Source organism: Podarcis gaigeae (assembly GCF_964106915.1).
Source record: "Podarcis gaigeae genome assembly, chromosome: 14".
NCBI classification, from domain to species: Eukaryota; Metazoa; Chordata; class Lepidosauria; order Squamata; family Lacertidae; genus Podarcis; species Podarcis gaigeae.
The window spans coordinates 5,006,271-5,024,084 of NC_139690.1; the positions used below are offsets into that span (position 1 = coordinate 5,006,271).

The 17,814-nt window shown below is 44.4% G+C and overlaps 2 protein-coding genes across 2 annotated transcripts in view; one reads left to right on the forward strand and one right to left on the reverse strand.

Moving 5' to 3' along the window:
- Positions 1-259: 259 nt before the first annotated feature.
- RPS27L (ribosomal protein S27 like) lies at positions 260-8,354 on the reverse strand. Its single transcript, XM_083712966.1, has 4 exons — positions 8,175-8,354; positions 5,800-5,908; positions 3,495-3,605; positions 260-2,173 (listed from the first exon to the last, which is right to left on the reverse strand). The coding sequence occupies exons 1-4, from the start codon at positions 8,337-8,339 to the stop codon at positions 2,145-2,147; spliced, it is 414 nt and encodes a 137-aa protein (XP_083569092.1). The 5' UTR covers positions 8,340-8,354; the 3' UTR covers positions 260-2,144.
- A 5,100-nt stretch (positions 8,355-13,454) lies between these two features.
- The window catches only part of RAB8B (RAB8B, member RAS oncogene family), a 37,890-nt gene continuing 33,530 nt past the window's right edge, over positions 13,455-17,814 (forward strand). The window contains exon 1 of the mRNA XM_083712948.1: positions 13,455-13,705. Coding sequence (XP_083569074.1) covers positions 13,582-13,705 — 124 coding nt within the window. The 5' untranslated portion in view covers positions 13,455-13,581. The remainder of the gene's footprint in view (positions 13,706-17,814) is intronic.

The window sequence follows — 17,814 nt, forward strand, 5'->3', positions numbered from 1 at the left end:
GTGGGGGGGGTCCTTACCTGGAAGCTTCTTTAAGAAGCCCCTCATCCACTGTTAGTCACAAGAGTGTGTCATCTTGAAACTTTTGAAATAGCCCCTAAAGAAGCACAAAGTTTCTTTGCTGGGGCTAAACCTACACAAATTGGTTCACAAATGAATGTGTAACTACAATTTATACATTTACCTAAATTAACAATTCCTTGGATAAAGCAAGACAGGTTAACTTTTTAAGAAGTGCAGTAAGGCAGCTCACACTTTCAGATTTCATATCAAGCAGTTTATTGATTCTAATGCAGAAAAATTAAAAAAGCACAAAACACAGCTTTAGTTGAGGAAAGAGACAACTACTGATCAACTAAGACTCTTCAAACTTGGAAGGAGGCCTGTGTACCTCTAATGATGGTTTTGAGACTTATGTTCTGAATATTACCAAGTAAGGAATAAGACACAGGCTGTAGTAATTATGATTAATCTGCAGTGAATTCTCTTAATGCCTGATAAAATACTCAAACCAGTCAGAAATGCAACCGCCATAACACCAATCCACAATTTAGTACTCCTTGCAGCAACTTGCATTTCTGGTTTAAGTACTGTGGGTCTACTGACATTTGCTCTACTGACCAGAACTAGTGAAGTGCATGTCATTCTGCTGACTATGCAGTACAGGCTATAAAGAGCAGTTCAAGAGGCAGAAAACAGTCTATAGAATCATAGAATTGTACTGTTGGAAGGGACCCAAGGGTCATCTAGTCCAACCCCCTGCAATGCAGGAATCTTTTGCCCAACTTGGGGCTCAAACCCACCACTGAGATTAAGAGTCTCATGCTCTCCCAACTGGATGATCAATTTGAGAACAAGAACATTAGAAGTTGCTGTCTACTAGGTCAGTCCATTTACCCAACTAGCTCACTGCTGCTTCCTCTGACAAGCAGAGAAGCTCTCCATCTTCTTTTCCTTCATCTGCTGTCTGCATGCAAAGTATGTGATCTAACACTGAACGGCAGTGCCTCCCCATAAAAATAAAATCAGAAAAGTTAACAAGGACACTGCATTGTATCAACAGAGAGGCACACAACAATGCAAGCCGGTTCTGAAAACGTTTGTCAAGTGCTGTGCAGTTAGTTGACCAGCCAGGAAATAGGATCAGCACCTTTTGTGAACTTTTCCTGGGCAAGACTACCAAAACAATAAACCAATAGGAACCTAGGAAGCTGCCTTACACTGAGTCAGACCATTGTTCCACTTGGCTCAGTAATAATCCTTTTCCTGTGGCCTCCTCGGCCTAATCTCCACGCCACATTGTGACACCTCTCTCTGCTGGCTTCACAGCAAGAGTGGAAGCATTCATAGGCCTATCTTCCCTGCATTGGTCTGATTCTGAACTGGTGCTCTTTTTCTATAGGAAATAAGAAGAATGGAGGAAAAAGGAGGGATCCTTGTGGGTTTTTCTGAGACCAGAGCACAGCAATGGCGTTTAATATATAATCTTGAGCTTTTGCATAAACGGGGAGGGACATCCCAAATCGTTTGAGGAGAATTGGGATCGAGGTGGAGGACCCACAGCTGGAAGTAAGTAAAATTACTTATCTTAATATAAATTGTCTATACTGACTGGCAGCAGCTCTCCAGGATTTCAAGGGGTCGTCTCTCCCGGCCCCACCTATGGGTGCTGGGTACTGCATGCAAAGCAGATGTTCAGCCATGGAGCTACAGTCCTTCCCAAGTACCGGTAAGCGATGTTTCTTCTTGCTTTTATTCATTTCAGTGGAGATTTGCAAATCAGAAGTTCCAAGAAGACTAGGCCCTATAGCTGCAAAACCAGCAGGGTTAAAATATAAAAACTGTTCCCTTCTTATGAAGTTTTTTAAAGACTGGCATTTGAATTTCTTCACCATTGTGATCAGCTGGTTGTTACTGCAAAGAAAAATGCACTAAATGCATTCAAATGACATAATTAACAGCCTTATTCATTCAAGGTTCATTGTATAATAAAAGCTATAAAAATAGAGTTTGGTTACCCCTAAACATATACACAAAATCTGCACAAAACCCCACCCCACAGCTAGACATAATTAACTTGCTAGATTAAGCAGCACTGTCAAACATAAGGCTTCCAGTGGTATCATTTACAGCAGCACAGGAATTCTTCAGTGTTGCTTTCTTCTAAATGAGCAACCTGGAAAGAAAGAGCACCATACATGAGATCCAAAGAGCTTATAAAGACTGCAGACAATGACATGAATATCAAACCTCCTACTTGTAAAATAACCCCAGATGTTTGTGTTTGTAAATATCCAAGTGTACAGAGTTTCCCTTGTCAAATTGTTCTCATTGGGAAACTTGCATTAATGCTTATATTATTTCTGTCTCCCTGTAAGGATTCCCCCCACCCCCTGCCAAAATGACTGATCTTTATATCATATTCTCAGTTCCCTTTAAAGAAATTCAACTCTCACTGTCCCCTACCTCGCCATCCTAGTGCATTATCTCCCATAATTGAACTGCACTGAGTTAATTTACCTTTAGAATATTTTTACCTGTTGAAATGCAGAGTAACTTAACAACTAGGAAATCTTTCAGTTAATAATTTTAACTTCAACGGCACCTCTGGACTTAATAGTTCTGGGAATTTTGCCAAGCTGCAATTCTGCCAGTTGAGAACCTCGTTTAACATTGAACCCATTTGCTCATATAGGTTTTTAAGAGCCCTTGCATTTGTGATTCAACTTTAGCCACACTAGAATGAACAGAATTTTAAGAAATGGCGTATTCCCCTGACCTTCCCTCCAGACTAGGCAGTGATCAGCGGCAATTTCTGCTAAATGTGTGTGGACAGGTTGGCATTCCAGAAAACTTGGGTCTTCTAGCCAGCCACTCGCTACATCCAAGGCCCTGCCTTATATATGCTTATCCTCAAGTGCTGATGCCCCACTTTTTGTTTCTGAGAAGAATTTTAATGCTGTGTTCTAAATTCTGCCAAAAAACAACAGCCCTACCCTTCAATGGTTGAAGATGTTTGAGTATATTTCCAGATGCATGTCCAATCATTAACATTAAAGCGGTTTTGTGACTGAGCAAACCAATCTGCCACATACCGAGTCAGACCATTGATCTATCTAGCCCAATATTTACTCTTCTGTCCATTTCAGGCACAGGTTTTTCTTGGCTCTGCTACCCAAAAGCCATTAATTGAAGATGACAGGGACTGAAGCTAATACTTTATGCATGTGTTGAATCAATGAACTATGGGTAATCCCTATGTCTCTAGAACAGCCTTCCCAAATCTGGTCCCCACCATATGTTCCTCATAAGTCCCAGCCAGCAGGCTGGGAAATTCTGAAGTCTACAAATACATTAGGAGATAAAATCAACAATTTTTTTCAAAACATAGACTGCCTGAATAAGCTGCCTGTGTTAATGAATACTAAGGTCATGGCATAAATGGTGTATCTGCGCAGAAGAAGCCTGATTAAAGGAGCAAGGTGGTTTTCCCCTACCTTCTGTGAGTCTGGCTTTGCCTCCTGTTGGTTGGCACAAGACAGTCGAGCATCCTACACAGGGCACCACTATCTGAGCATGGCTGAATACTGTGGTGATCTTGTAGCATCCTGAATTTTAAAAAGCATGTATTTTTCATTCCAATGGACATACACACTGATACTACACTGAGTGTCCAACATATTACCTAATGCTAGACTGGGATGTCAAATAATGTGCATTGCCCTCTCAGGTCTTTCTTGCCTCTGTGTTACAATTAGTACACGTGAGTTGGTTTTTTAAGGCCACCAAGTGCTGTCCATAACTGTGCGGTACCTTGAATCTGGGTCTCTTCCCCTGTACAACTTTATTTAATTTCATAAAAATAGACATGCTCTGAAGTTGTTCTCAGAGTGTGTGCCAATGGTTAGACAGTCAGTGTATTTCAGTTACAGTGCTCATTTATGAAGAGAAAGGAAGAGACTCTTAATGTGTTTCTCAAACCCATTTGCCCATGAGAAAAAAATAGGTTTTTGTACATGTGTACTGGTGTCACACAGATGTTTACAATTGCAAAAACAAAAATACAGTGGTACCTCTCGTTACATACGCTTCAGGTTACATACAATTCAGGTTACAGACTCCGCTAACCCAGAAATAGTGCTTCAGGTTAAGAACTTTGCTTCAGGATAAGAACATAAATCGGGCTCCGGTGGCGCAGTGGCAGCAGGAGGCCCCATTAGCTAAAGTAGTGCTTCAGGTTAATAACAGTTTCAGGTTAAGAATGGACCTCTGGAACGAATTAAGTACTTAACCCGAGGTACCACTGTAGAACTTTTCAAAGAAATGCAACAAGCTTCATACCTTAAGAAAACCAAAGGGTGTATGTATGATTTTACAAACAATGTTTGGCCCTACTGTTAAACTGATTGTAGAAATAGATGGCAGGATTGTAGTCACCAACAAGCTGAACATGAGTCAGCAGTGTGAAACTGCTTTAAAAAAGACTGATGCTATTTTAAGCTATATTAATAAAACTATAGTCACAAGAAGTGACAGTTCAACTTTATTCTGCACTAGTCAGACCTCAACTGAAGTACTGTGTTTAGGTTTGGGAAACACAATTTAAGAAAAATTGGAATGAGTTCAGAGGAGGACAGTGGGGATGGTCAAGGTATAGGAAATGACTGCTATGAGGGAGGTTGAAGTACTGGGTATTGTTGAGCCTGGAGAAGACAGAGACATGATCATGCTCTTCAAATACCTGAAGAGCTGATAAATAGAAGATAAAGATTTGTCCTCTTGCTGCAGCAAGTGAGAGAATGTCAGATGCAACATTTTCATCCTTAGACAACATTTAGCCTTAAAAAGCCAATTCCAGAAGCAAAAACTAGATATGTAGGCAGCAGGCTGAAAAATGTAATAAACCTCGTGTACGCTTAGGAGTAAGTCTCACCAAGTTCAGTGGGAATAGATAGGTATGCAAAGGATTGCAGCCTGTAAACAACACTGGTGTACTTGGATAGCACTTGGAAAATGTTTGATACACACACACACACACACACACACACACACGCAGTATCTCCCATTAATTACACTTTCAACCTTTAGGAGGAGGAAACTATTTCATCAACCTGACCTTTTGAATAAACTCTTCTGATAAGTTGCTCCAGTGTTTCAGTAATGAAAGTGAAAAATGAGTCGCGCCAGTGAATGTTACATTGCCAGCAGAACTGGCAGAAACCATTGCTCAAAACTGCAAAAGGAAATAAGTACCTGGTTTTTCCTTAAAGTAATTCCCCTCACAGCCTTTATATTTAAAGTTTTATGGCCAATGAGATTTATTAAAAATATTTGCTTATGAGACTATTAAATTGTCTAGTGTTGGATAAATAACCAATCTTACAAATCAGGGATTTATCAAGACCATTGAACATTTTTTGTTATGGATACAGGACTAAATTAATTCTTCAATAAATGAGCATTATTTATTGCTCATTGGGATGTTGAAGCAGGTAAGGCAAAAAGTAGAATAATTACAATTCATTCTCAAGGAATCTACTTCTTTTTTATTCTTGGGAACTGATAAATGATAAAAGTAATGAAGAAAATAACACAGATCCACTGCATGTGCCTTCGCAGTACTTTTACTCCAGGAGAGAAGAGGTTAATACGCAAATTCAAGTGGCAGACCATTATCTCTTATTGCAGTCTTTGCCAATCTGGTGTCCTCCAGATGTTTTGGAACACCAGATTGCCAAAGGCTGTCTTACTACAAGTTTTCTGTGGTCCTTTACAGGAAAGAACACTTTAAAGAATAGTTACCTGGACACTTGACATCCATGAAGTAGGAATTTGGACTCTGGACCAGACGTTTCTTTTTGTGTTTTCTCTTTTCCTCCTCAAGGGATGGGTGAACTAAGTCTCTGGTCAGCTGTGTGAGATATTAGGGAGTTATTGCCATGAGTACAACAAAGCAGTTTGCCAACTTTGCTGAAAGAGGCGTTTACTACTGAATATTATTAATTATAGTTGGTTTTTTTATATATATCTCGCTTTTCCCTGCAAGGATTATTTCATTTATATCCCACCTTTCCTCCATGGGACTCAAGGTGGTGTACATTTAATCCCCACAACAACTTTGTGTGGTAGGTTAGGCTGAGAGGCAGTGACTGTTCCAAGGTCACCTGGTGAGTGGGAATTTGAACCCTGGTCTCCCTAATCCTAGACCACCTATGTTGGGTATTTCTCTCAAGGTTCCCCCAAACCATTTAGGTGCCCAAGCCACACAAATCCAAATGGTAACAACACAGGGCACAATCCCCCATTACAACAGTTGGGGACCCAAAGATCCCCAAGCCTGATCTTTCTACTCCTCACTCTACAATCCGCAATGGCATCCAGCCTGTGCCCACTGCCTCCTCTGGGTACCTCTTCCCACCTTTTCCACCCAAAACTAACATCACAAGAACACTCCTCTTATGGGTTAGAGCAGTGGTTCCCAATTAGGGGTCCACGGAGAACGCGCCCAGGGGGTCTGCGGCCCCATTCCTTGCCGCTCCAACTAAATTTGTGTTATTTTTGTATGGCAATAACACAAACTTTATGGTCTGTTTTAGCACTGTGCAATTTTTCAATATATTGGCCAAAATCGGTTTTGAAATCACAGTGCGATGAGAATTTTGACCTGACAATACATAGCAACATATCAAGGTACTCTCAATATCACATGAAGCTCTCAGCTGATTTGAGAACAGGGCAGCTTATCTTCAAGGCACCATGGCACTACCATCCCCTGGCATTGAGGCGGAGCTAGTCAGCAGGAAGCAGGAGTAGCCACAGTGGAAGTGCATCTTCGCTGAAGGCAGCTTGATGTGACTCCATTTCCTCTCCTCCCTCCACCCATCCTATCACCACGGCTGCCCCTTCCCTTCTCCCCCACGCTAATCTCTCATTTCAGACATTGTGATATATTGGAATATTGTGATGTTTAGTTGCTGATATACCACGATGTTGAAAACTAGGTATCACTCAGCTCTAGTCTGGTTTTTAGTATACCTAAAATCCTTTGCTTATTAGATGCTACCTCATATTTTGTTCAGAAAATTGCTTTGTAAAGGTAACTATCGGCTTTTGAAAAATAGGGGGTCCTCAGTAATTAGCTAATTGGGAACCACCCGGTTTAGAGTATTCGCCATATGGCAACAGCCTTTGTGTGCTGAATTTGCTCAATACTATATTGACTTGGTTGTAAACAGAAGGAGTCCCAGATCCTGGAAAGAGTGCATTGAATAACAAAAAGTCGGGGGGGGGGGGGGGGAGAGATGTCTCTCCTTGGACAGCCTGTTGTGGATTCTAAAATTAGCCACTGTAACACCAGTAGGTGCCTGTGAGTGGTGATGATGAAAGGAATAAGCTGACTCTAAAGAAAAGAACTTTGAAGATTACCATCTGTCTGCACCAAGTGCCTCAAAATGCAGTATGGGAAAATTAAACTGAAAAGCAGACTAGAAAACTGTAAAATACCTGAGCTAGATGCCAAAGTGAAAGGAGGCCACATAGTACTCCCTGCACCACCAGGCCATCTGCTCAGTTATGTAGCTATATTCCACCTATTCTGACAATTTTGAGGCTCCAGGGAGCTCTGGTGCTTCCACCAGAGTGATCCACACACTGCCCAGTATCCATCCCCAGGTAAAGAGTAACAGCTGGACCCTGGCTAGGAATCCATATGGCACATCGCATTAAAGGGGAAGAGTGTGGTGGTGGTGGGGAGACAGAAAGAGCTGCCTGGCTTCGCAGCTGGCCTGTGGCCAGGAGTCCGTGGGTACCGGGAATTCCTCTCCGGGGAAAGGGCATGGGTCGGATGATCCCGGTGCTGGGTTTGGGATCAATGCATACGACCTGTCATGGGGGCGGAGGCGTTGATCGTGGCGAAGTGTTTGTGTGTGTGGCTATACCTGCGCATAAAGCAGAATAAGTGCTTTTTTTTCCCCTACACCCCCCCCCACCGTAAAAGTCCTGATCCACCCCCGCCCGTAAACAGAGTGGAACATCCCACCCACCCCTTCTCTCCTATTAAGTAATGGGACAAGCCGCCCCCCGACAGGCAGAGCCGAGGGGGCTTCTCTCCTCTTTCTGCCCCCTCCCACCCATTAACCCTTGCCGCGCCGCCCGCCTTCCGAGTGGCCCCCACTCACGGGCATGGTGGCGCCTCGCCGCTGCTTCTCCTCCCTCCGCGCCAGGCGAGCCAGCCTTTCCCTCCCCGCGCCCCCCAACACGCGCAGATACAAACACAGGCGCGTGACGCAGGCGAGAACCCCGCCCCTGGGGCGCTGCGGGCACGCCCACTTCCTCGAGACCATCTAGGAGCCCATGCTCTATGGTTTGGAGAAGGGCGTTTGGGTTTTTCCAAGGCGCGGCTTCCCCTTCAGAACCAGCGAGTCCCGCCCCCCCCCAAAAAACAGTCCTCCTGGGTTGTCAGGATTCAACGTCAAACCGTTAGCCGCCATCCATCCTCCAGATTTCTTTTTAGCCATTTGAAAAGCAAATCTCAAGGACTCTGGGAGTGTCCAGGGGCATAATAAAGCTGGCCCCGTGCAAAGACATTGCCTTTACTATGGAGCACATCTGTGCATATTACATATAGGGACATTTCAATAATATTCCAGAAGAGAGATTTAAGGGGTCTCTATTTCTTATAACATATTTTGATAGGACTAGAACAAAATTTCATCTGAGGTTCCATCAGTCCAGTAAAGAGAGGAGGCAAGCAGGCAACAATCTCTAAAAGCAGAAAAATAGAGTACTGTCTTGAATCCTTCTTTAGAGCTAATCAAATATACAGCTGCCTTAAGAGTCTGTTTCCGGCTCCTAATTGAATAGTGTTTGCAAAGCAGAAATATAGAGGAAACTGAGATACGTTCATTTTGTTCTTGGGTTATTCCAGTCTGATGGTGTGAACGTTTATCAAAGCCTAGCGTTTTTGGAAAAAAAGGCAGTGCTTTGACATGATTGAACATCTAATTACATACACACTTACCTGGGAATAAACCCCATTAAATGCATGCATAGGATTGTGATATAATACATCAAATAGTTCTCTTCCCTCCTAATCAAGAAAGCCCAATATTCTGGGAGAGGGAGGTTTTAAGTTATTTTTAAATCGTTATTCATAGTGGTAGGGGTGGTTTCTCCAATCTGATTATTTATGTTTGTCTAAAACAATTAACCTATTTAGTTTTAGTGCTCCATTGTCAGACCAGTAATCTGATTAAGTCTTACAATAACCACTCAAAAGGTTCTATTTAATTACTCCCAACCCCCCATTTGGGCACTGAAATGAAGAAGCAGAATTACCTTGACCACTTCCTCTTTGTTTATAAACGAACAGGCTGAGCTACTATCTCTTAACTTAAAAAAGAGTCTTTTAAAATTCTAGAAATTGAACAATGACACAGATAACATATCGTGAACGAGAGGCAAAAGGGCACAAGATCTTACATTACACAGCAAATGTGCTGGCTGACACAAAGTTCATTTGCCACAATTCCATTTTCATATGCAAAGGGAACAAAGGTTAGTTCATTTATATGTTTACAACTTGGAATAAGGCAAAGGTCCAGGGTCTAAGATGCTATGCAAAACACTATCTTCTTAATTTTAAATGCTTTCTGTTTCCTTCTCCTTTGTATTTTTCACTTTTATTTGTTTATTATTGCATGTATACCTGACCTCTCCTCCATGGAGCTTAAGTTAATGTACATGGCTTTTCCCTTCACCAGCCCTGTGAAGTACATTAGGCTAAGTGACTGTGTCTGACCCAAGGTCACCCAGTGAACTGAGTGGGGATACAAACCCAGGTCTTCTTTATTGCTTTCAAACTGAAACACTCCTATTCTCTCTTTTGAGAAGAAGAACATCTGTGGCACCTCCATATGTTGCCGAACTCTAACTCCCATAAGCCCCAGCCAGTATGACTAGTGGTCAGTGATGATGGGCCACAGACCTTCCATCCCTGGCCTAAATCCCTCCTATAAATTGGCTTGCTTGTTTCTTTGTCTCTGGAGCCTGTAGGTGCTCTGCTCTCACAGACCCTCCAAGTGCCCCTATTTTCCAGGGGCAGTTCCAGATTTACAGAAGCCATCTCCATTTCTGATTTGATCCCAGTTTTCCTTGTGGTTGTTGTTTAGTCGTTTAGTTGTGTCCGCCTCTTCGTGACTCCATGGACCAGAGCACACCAGGCACTCCTGTCTTCCACTGCCTCCCTCAGTTTGGTCAAACTCATGCTGGTAGCTTCGAGAACACTGTCCAACCATCTCGTCCTCTGTCGTCCCCTTCTCCTTGTGCCCTCCATCTTTCCCAACATCAGGGTCTTTTCCAGGGAGTCTTCTCTTCTCATGAGGTGGCCAAAGTATTGGAGCCTCAGCTTCACGATTTGTCCTTCCAGTGAGCACTCAGGGCTGATTTCCCTAAGAATGGATAGGTTTGATCTTCTTGCAGTCCATTGGACTCTCAAGAGCCTCCTCCAGCACCATAATTCAAAAGCATCAATTCTTCGGCGATCAGCCTTCTTTATGGTCCAGCTCTCACTTCCATACATCACTACTGGGAAAGGTAAAGGTAAAGGTACCCCTGCCCGTACGGGCCAGTCTTGACAGACTCTGGGGTTGTGCGCCCATCTCACTTAAGAGGCCAGGGGCCAGCGCTGTCCGGAGACACTTCCGGGTCACGTGGCCAGCGTGACAAAGCTGCATCTGGCGAGCCAGAGCCGCACACGGAAACGCCGTTTACCTTCCCGCTGGTAAGCGGTCCCTATTTATCTACTTGCACCCGCAAGTGCTTTCGAACTGCTAGGTTGGCAGGCGCTGGGACCGAGCAGCGGGAGCGCACCCCGCCGCAGGGATTCGAACTGCCGACCTTTCAATCGGCAAGTCCTAGGCGCTGAGGCTTTAACCCACAGCGCCACCTGCGTCCCCTACTACTGGGAAAACCATACCTTTAACTATACAGACCTTTGTTGGCAAGGTGATGTCTCTGCTTTTTAAGATGCTGTCTAGGTTTGTCATTGCTTTTCTCCCAAGAAGCAGGGCTTTTCCTTAGAACGTCCCTATTTTCATTGGAGAAATTTTGGAGGGTATGGAGTTATGCAACCCCCGAGCCAAGGGGATAAATAGCTATAAGACATCTGAAGGAAGCCCTGTATAGGGAATTTTTGTAATGCTTTATTATGTTTTTATATACAGTATGTTGGAAGCCACTCAGAGTGCCTGGGGCAACACAGTCATGTGGGTGGTATAAATAATAAAGTTGTTGTTATGGAATAAAAGGTAAAGGTAAAAGACCCCTGTGAACAACTCTGGGGTTGCGACGCTCATTTCGTTTTACTGGCTGAGGGAGCCAACGTTTGTCTGCAGTTTTTCCAGGTCATGTGGCCAGCATGACTAAGTCACTTCTGGCGAAACCAGAGCAGCACATGGAAACGCCGTTTACCTTCCTGCCGGAGCAGTACCTATTTATCTACTTGCTCTTTAACGTGCTTTTGAACTGCTAGGTTGGCAGGAGCAGGGACCGAGCAACGGGAGCTCAGTAATCAGAGAAATCTTGGAGCATATGTGTAGGTGCTGTGGTGCTGTAAAGCCAACCAAACTTTGAAAATGCTATGATTCTGTGGGAAGTGCACAGACATCGTCCCCACAGAGCTTTGGTGCTGACATTCTTGGAACATTGCATTCCTTGAAAAATCAACAATGCCACTGAAGAAAGCATAAAAAGACAACAGAGAGAAATCTGAAGGTGTGGGGCAAAAGTTTAGGTCTTTTATCAACAGAAGGAGCATGGATGAGAAACCACCAGAAACTCATGGACTTTGTAGAGAGACATGTTTCAGAGTCATTTTCTGGTTTTATGGCTAATTTAAATTGATTATATCTTTTCTAATTTTTTTTTTTGTAACTTCATTGCACAGAAACCATGGTGTGAATCAGTTTATAAAAGTGTTGAAATAAGTAATTGCTTATTATTATTATTATTATTATTATTATTATTATTATTATGCCCTGCTCTTCTGGCTGGGTCACCGCAGCCACTCTAGGCAGCTTCCAACACATTTAAAACAAAATAAAACATCAAAAACCTCTGGATACAGGACTGCCTTCAGATCTTTTCTAAAAGTTGGGTTTTTGTATTTTAATTGTGTACTGTCTCTTAGAAAATCTAAAAACAAATGAATTATAATGAATTATATTTGAATAACTTTTACTCTGCTAAACCACTGAAATTAATGTCAGTGATTAAGTTATATCAGTGTCTGTGAGACTACTCTAAGTAAAAGTTAGTTGAATTCAACACTAATTTTATTTGTATACCACAACATCAGCACCAGATTTAGGGTAGTGTAGACCAGGGGTAGGCAACCTAAGGTCTGTGGGCCGGATGCAGCCCAATCACCTTCTAAATCCGGCCTGCAGATGGTCCGGGAATCAGTGTGTTTTTACAGAAGTAGAATGTTTGCTTTTATTTAAAATGCATCTCTGGGTTATTTGTGGGACATAGGAATTCGTTCATCCCCCCCCCCAAAAAAAAATATAGTTCGGCCCACCACATGGTCTGAGGGACGGTGGACCGGCCGTGGCTGAAAAAGGTTGCAGACCCCTGGGTGGACAGTTCCCTTGCACAGGGTGTTGAGCTGAGGGGTCAAAAATTATAATAGTAATATGTAGTAATATTTTTTAACTCTGTATTTAAATGGATCATTATATGAGGCTGAAGGTGAGGGAAAGGGTTTCCGTCTGCACAACTCTTGGCAGAAAGTCAAGACCAACAACTCTTGGCTCCTTTTCTTGGGCAAATGTTTTCTTTTCTAAGTGGCACTTCTAAGAATCATGTAAGTAAGAAACAGTGACTGAGTTTGCTTTTCCCCCTCCCTTCCAATCAATTTTTATTCTATCATGTCTTTTCAATCATAAGTCCGAAGGCAGGGACTCCTTTTCTGAGATCTCTGAGATCCACTTTGGGGGCTTGCTTTTTAATTATTATGTTTTTAAAAAACATTTTAAATAAATGAATACATTTGCACTCGAAGTGTCACACAGGAAACAAATCTAACCACAACAGTGCAGTGACAATGCAGATCAAAATTATTTGAATTATATACTTTTATTGATAATGGTATGTCTTTATTAATTATTATTCCCCCCTCCAAAATATAACTGGACAACAACGATTCAGCAATTAGCAGTTTGTTGACATTTCTGACTTTGCACTATATTACTAAATAATATGTACATAATAGTATGGGTTCAGTGGTACGAATCCCCAGCACTGCCCGCCGTCCCTCCCGGCCAGGCCTCCTCCCTCCCGCCTTGGAGGCTGGGATTTCGACAGGGGCGATCGCGATCGCTTCCTACAAGCAAAACTGGAAAAGTCCCGCAGAAAAAACTACGACTCCCAGAGGCCATTGCGCGGGCGGCGAACGGGGAAGGGAGCAAGAAGGCGGGGCTTTAGTCGTCGCGCGCGCCGCTCGCCTGGCTGCCCCGCCCCTTCCTGTTCCCCTCCCTCCTGCTAGTTCCCCCTCCCCTCCGGCTCCGGCCGCCAGTCGGAGCGAAGATGGCGAAGACCTACGACTATCTCTTCAAGCTGCTCCTCATCGGCGACTCCGGCGTGGGCAAGACCTGCCTGCTCTTCCGCTTCAGCGAGGACGCCTTCAACACCACCTTCATCTCCACCATCGGTGAGGCGGCCTCGGCCTCCCTCTGAGGGGCGCTTCCTCAGGCAGGCGCCTCGGGCGGGGGGCGGCTTCCCCGCCTCACGGAGCGCAGGCCCGGCCCCCTGGCGCCTCCGGAGGCCGGCAGGCTGGGTCTTGGGGGCGGCGGGGGCCACGGGCGTCGCCGCGAGCGAGCGAGCGAGCCGCTTTCCGTTTCCATTTCCCTTCCTCTCTCGCGCCCCGCCTTGTCCCTCAGACCGTTTTTTGAGGGTGGAATTGTGGGGGTTTCTTCGCGCGACGTCCTTCCCGCCCCCCCCCATTCCGCCTCCTTCCCGGTCCCCGTTATGTTGCGATTGGGCTTCGGCGGGGCCGCGGAGGCGTTGATCCGGCGCTGGGGGCGTGAGAGGAGCGGGCCCTGCGCGAGTCTCCGGCCCGTGACGCGGGTGCTCCTCTTCCTCTCCGCTCTTCTGCCGCCCCCCTTCGCCGCTTTGTTGTGGAGATTTGTGCTGGAGGGCGGAGAGCGCCTTTTAGGCGGGGATGCTTTCGCCGCCTTAGCGCTGGGACGGGACCCTTTTCTCAGATGGCCGCCCCGGAACTGGAGATCTGTAGGTGCCCCTTCCCGCCCCCGAAGACGCGCCCACGGACGCCCACCTCCCTGCCCCGGAGAGAAACAGGTTCGTTAGCCCGTTAGGCTAACCCGCTTTCGGCTGCCTTGGAAAGCGCTCTTTCCAGCGACCCCGCCACCCTTTTGACACTCTTTGGAGTGCATCTCTTAACCCGTTTGACACGCCTAGAAATGTCGCCATCATCAAATGTCATCTTGGCCCCTGTTGGGCGGGGCGGAGGTTGGAATAGGCACTTGTTTGGGGACATAGGGAGGGATTTGTCACACTGTTAAGAGGCAAGGTTGGAATGATCCTCCTGCAAGCTGTTCTGTGAGTGCTCCTGACCAAGAGCAGATTTTGGGGAGGAGAGGGGAGGTAGATACGTGCTGTTGCACTAGTGGGAACCCTTGCACCGACTTCCACTAGCATGATTTATAAAGTGCCAAAAACTGCTTAGTCCAGTGGCATCGCGTGGGTTGTCAGCACCCGGGGCAAGGCAAGTAATTTGCGCCCCCTAACCCGTGGATTTTAGCAGGGGGCGGAGAGCTGCGAGTGCAAGCGCGCGCCCCCCCCCCAGATGTTGCGCCCAGTGTGGCCGCCCCCCCTGCACCCCCACGCTACGCCACTGCTTAGTCCTGTACAGAAATTATGTCATTTGAAATGACATAAGACATGCTCTCCGTCTACGGTTGTGGCATGGGAAAGTTGTGAAGGAAAGGGAAGGAGAATCAGACCTAGGTGAACAGCAGTCAAAATTGGCCACAGGAACTTGTCTAGCTGTGCAGGAGCTCTGATACAGTGGACGACTGGAATCATTTTTACTCTGATAGCCAAAATGGGGAAGATAGTGATGGATTTGAAGTTTACCACTAGTTGATACTTTTGTTACACATATCGTGAGTGAGTGGTTGCTAGTTACACTGTTAAACTACAGTGGTACCTCAGGTTACATATGCTTCAGGTTACAGACTCCGTTAACCCAGAAATAGTACCTCGGGTTAAGAACTTTGCTTCAGGATGAGAACAGAAATCGTGCAGTGGCAGCAGGAGGCTAAAGTGGTGCTTCAGGTTAAGAATAGTTTCAGGTTAAGAACGGACCTCCAGAACGAATTAAGTACGTAACCAGAGGTACCACTGTATCCTTTATGTGCTATCTCGCAGGATGCCCATATTGCTAGGTGTTTTATATGCTCAAGTCCAGCTTCACAAGTTAATTTGTTCTGTCTGCTCCCTCCTCCTGCAACACTTGAAACACTTGTGCATTGATGCAGGTAGCAAGCATGGTGCCCTCCAGATATTGTAGGCAATGCTAGTTGGGGCTGATGGGAGTTGAAGTCCAACAATATCTGGAGGACATCGCATTGACTATGTCTCATAGAAACTTGTAACATCTAGGTGGCTGTTCTGTGTCTGATTTAGAATACATTATATGGCCAAGTTTTGAGTCTTGTTTCCTTTTTTTTAAAAAAAAAACCTGTAGCTCACTGGCTAAATATTGTGTTCAACTACCTGCTTAATACTATGCTGTTAGGCTATAACCAAAAAAGGGAGTTGACTGAGCCCTTGACAGACCGTCTTGAATGGCTACTATGACAGATTGGCAGGTTAAACATTTTGCAGGCCTGCCTTATTCTGATAGTTCAGAGTGGGTAACATGAAACTTCCTGTCTCCCACATAAGGTGTGAGGAATCAAAGAGGAAAAAAATATTTTTAAAGCCAGGGGCAGGCATAATTCCTGTCTGCCCTGACCATAAGCATAGGGCTAGGTACCAAGAACAAAAGAGAAGTAGAGTTCTGCTAGATCAAAGCAAAGGTTCATATTGTCCGTCATCTACTTCCCAAGGGAAACTCACAAGCAGGACGTGAAGACAACATAGTATTATGAGAGAGGGAGAGAAAAAGCAAAACTCTTCACACTATGTATAATTTGATATACCTCTATGATTTCTCTTACTTGCCTTTTTTATTTTTATTAACAACAAAGTTCCAAATGTTGTAACCTGTCCTTATGGGTAAATAGTCCCAGCCCCCTAATCATTTTGTTTGCCCTTTTCCAGCTCTACAATGTATTTTTTAATTTACAGTCATAACTCGTGTTGCGTTAGGTTCATGTTGCGTCTTTTCGGCTTGCGAACACGGCAAACCTGGAAGTGTATACTTTCGGGTTTCACCGCACACGCAGAAGTGTTCTGCGCACTTCGTGCATGAGCAGAAGAGCTCTATTGCGCTCCATGCTTGCACAGAAGCGCCTCTCTAGTGGACTTTTCAGGGTGCAAACGGCACACCAGAATGGATCGTGTCCGCAACTAGAGGACTGTACTGCAACCAGGACTGTATACAATATTCCAAGTAGGGGTGCATCATAATATTTGTATAAAGACTTTACAATAGTGGCAGTATTATATTCAGTCTCTTTTGTAGTGATTCCTAGCATGGAATTTGCCCTTTTTGCAGCTGTTGCACATGACAGTGTAATGCAAACAAGCAATTGTGCAGGTTCCTGAAGCAAAGTCTGTGGTCCCAATACTTCTCCTCCTTCAGCCCCGCTACCTGGGACTAAGCCATGGTTCATCTTAACATTACATCTGAATCTGGGCTTGTGGATTGTCTCACCCAGAGAAACCGCAAGCGGTAAGCTGAGAACAAATCTTCATTGCGCTTGTGGTTTGTCTGGACTGAGACAAACCATGATTCAGGGTTTGTATATAACACTAAGCCAAACCATGGAATAGCCTTGGGTATCAAGATGGCAGCAGGAACATGCGAGGAGTGCAGTGATCTCAGTCTTATGCTCATTCACATTAAGTCACAGTTTAGCTTACTGCTGCATGCATGTAAAATTCAGATTTTGATTCCCCTCCCCCCCCCACTTTTCACTAATTTATCTTGAGTTGCAATTGGCATTTTGTTTCCCGTTTTCCCAAAATTGGAGAGTTCCTTTTGGAGCCCTTTACACAATGACACTGTAGGTCATTTATGGATTTTAAAATAGTATTGATCCTGCCAAATATCCTTTGGTGACTCTACACCTTGCATCTCTCCATTTTGAGAGTTGCATATTTATTATTACTCATTGGTTCCTGTTATTAAAAGTTATTGATCCATATGGGGATCGCTTCCATTCACAATCTTCTTTTCACTCTGAAATTTTAATGAGACAAGACTTACCTTTGCTGAAGCCATATTGATGAAAGACTTGTTCGTAAATTTTATATTTAACAATTTACCTAGAACTGATGTTAAGCTAATCAGCTTGGATCCTTTTTAAAAAAAAACTGATTTTACACTGGTTACTTTCTAGAATGGTTCTATCCAAGTGAATAATTATTTTCTTACTTGGAGTGACGTCCTCCTTCTGAGATGTATATTCTCCATGATGGCAGAGCAGTTATTGCCCTGGGAGTGGAACACATTCTCAAAGGCCTTGTCACATATTTGAATCTCTTTCAAGTTCTCCAGGGCATCCCCATGGCCACAAAATTATACTGTAACTGTGCCCAGCTGTTTGAGGCACAGGACATAGTGGTGCT